General features: G+C 43.2%; 1 protein-coding gene across 2 annotated transcripts; it reads left to right on the top strand.

Annotated features, from left to right (window-relative positions):
- Positions 1-1,078: 1,078 nt before the first annotated feature.
- Positions 1,079-2,045, top strand: LOC112455988 (ATP-binding cassette sub-family B member 10, mitochondrial-like). Of its 2 annotated transcripts, none has more exons than XM_025018247.1 (3): positions 1,079-1,115; positions 1,275-1,644; positions 1,730-2,045. In XM_025018247.1, exons 2-3 carry the CDS (start codon positions 1,521-1,523, stop codon positions 2,035-2,037), a joined length of 432 nt encoding a protein of 143 aa, XP_024874015.1. In that variant the 5' UTR covers positions 1,079-1,115; positions 1,275-1,520; the 3' UTR covers positions 2,038-2,045. The 2 variants fall into 2 exon arrangements, with proteins under 2 accessions (XP_024874015.1, XP_024874014.1); XM_025018246.1 differs by having other exon boundaries at positions 1,085-1,197.

The raw sequence follows: 2,045 nt of genomic DNA, 5'->3' as shown, positions 1-2,045 counted from the left end.
AAACGCTCCTGCAGTTCTACTCAATGACGTCATATCGTCAGTACTTAAGGCTCCCACAGACCGAACGCGTCAAGCGTCAAGCAGCGAGCAGTAACCAATCAGCGAGACGATATTTTCTACGCCACTGCTGATATCACCTCACTGATTGGGTTCAATTGGGTTGCTGCTCGCTGCTTGACGCTTGACGCGTTCGGTCTGTGGGAGCCTTTACAGTGAATATCGAAACGCACCCTGCGAATGCCTCACCTCGCGAGCCGCAGTAATGAAAGTAAGGAGTGACGACAAAATCTATGACGTCACATGAACACGAAAACGCTTTGACAGCTTACTGCCGCGTATATTGGAACGGATTTACAGTGCTGCCAGTACTGCGAGTGAATAGCGAAACGCACCCACAGTCGTGTGCTGGCGCGCAACCTTGCCAGTAGTGCCACCTTAATTTAGTCACTAGCAAGTGATGGCCAACGTTAGAACGATAATTTATAATCTATTACATCTATTACATCTATTACATCTCCCTTTTTTTTTATTTGCTCTGTTTCCGGAGAATGACAAAAGAAGTACTTCACAACGTCTTATGGTATCAACTGAACACAAAATGAACTTTGAATATAACGCAAGATAAAATAAACTTAGAAGATAATGCAAAATAAACTTAGAATATAACGCAACTACAAGTACTGGGTTGTTTTTTTTTCAGACAAAATCTTTTAGATACGCTGGTTTTTTAATAATGCGACCAGATCTTGTAGTTACTGTTCGCTCGCTAGTTCGAGTATTATTTACAGGCTGTTGCAAGGTCTTGGGACCTACTTGTCTTTGACTTACATTCTCGTTTGAAACTCTAAGGGTGCCGTCCCATGGCGCGTATCGAGATACGCGCGTATCGGGCGTATCGACTCTGCGACCAATCACAGACGATCCGCCGTTTTTGATACGCTTAACAATCTTTTGAACATTGTTTAAGCGGATCGCACACTCACACAGTTCCATCGTAACGTACGTGTAGGTCGAGCCCTCTTTCTTGGGTTCAGGTGTCATATTGAGTGTAGAAAGTGCACTAGTGACACTAGAGCAATAGAGAAAAGAGAAGAAACGGAGTATTTACATACGAGGTGCGTGCAATTAGGAATTATTGCGATCTAATACACAACAGAATACTCAGGAGAATTTGGACAGTTTCCCGCAAAGCTGATCGTACGTATTCGATCGTACATATGCGTAGTCACGATGATGTTCCAATGAAATCCTGAGTGACACTGTTTTGTGTTTAGGTTAACCCGAATCGAAGGCCGACACAAGCAGGATTGTCAGATTCTCGAGGAAGGGCCGCGTGTTCATCGGACTGAGACACTATACGACCAACGCTATCCGGTCCGACGCATCTATGCCCGTAGTACATGCGGTTAAGGCGAAGAGACGCTCGGAATTGAAGACTTTACTTTTGCTGGCCGCCCCCGCTTGCTCTCTTTGTGATATTTCTCATAGGCGGTGTGAGCAACTTTGGCAGAGTTTGTCTAATGTCGACGGCGGAACACAAAATCACGCAGTCCCTTAGGAAACAGGCGTACGCCGCTATCCTTCAACAGGAAACGGCAATGTTTGACAGAGAAAGTACGGGAGAACTAGTCGGGAGATTGAGCGGTACGTTTCACGCTTTTAATCAGATATAACGCATCATTAAGGCATCGAAATCTATCATTTTGATTTCATTATCCTTTTTTTCCAGAAGATACACAACTTATTAGCTCCACTGTCACGTCCAATGTATCAGATGATTTGCGCTCTGCTATTATGGCCATTACAGGAATGTCCATGATGTTTTATGTCGCCGTCGCTAGCATAATATCGATTAATGAAAGTAATTTGGTTCATAAAGGTGTGAGTGAGATTGATTTCTTTCTCGGCGCTGTAAATGAACGCTCGTCCGCACTTTCTCTGTATATTTTGTGTTGTGATACTATTCGCTGTAAAACGTATTCTCAATCAGTGATATATATTGTAATGATTACTTGTAATAAAAATAAATCTGATTAACTGAGTTA

This window comes from Temnothorax curvispinosus, unplaced genomic scaffold (genome assembly GCF_003070985.1).
Source record: "Temnothorax curvispinosus isolate PA1 unplaced genomic scaffold, ASM307098v1 QBEX01006560.1, whole genome shotgun sequence".
Taxonomy (NCBI): Eukaryota; Metazoa; Arthropoda; class Insecta; order Hymenoptera; family Formicidae; genus Temnothorax; species Temnothorax curvispinosus.
The sequence above is the reverse complement of the archived record's forward strand: the minus strand, read 5'-3'. Positions and strand labels throughout refer to the sequence as shown.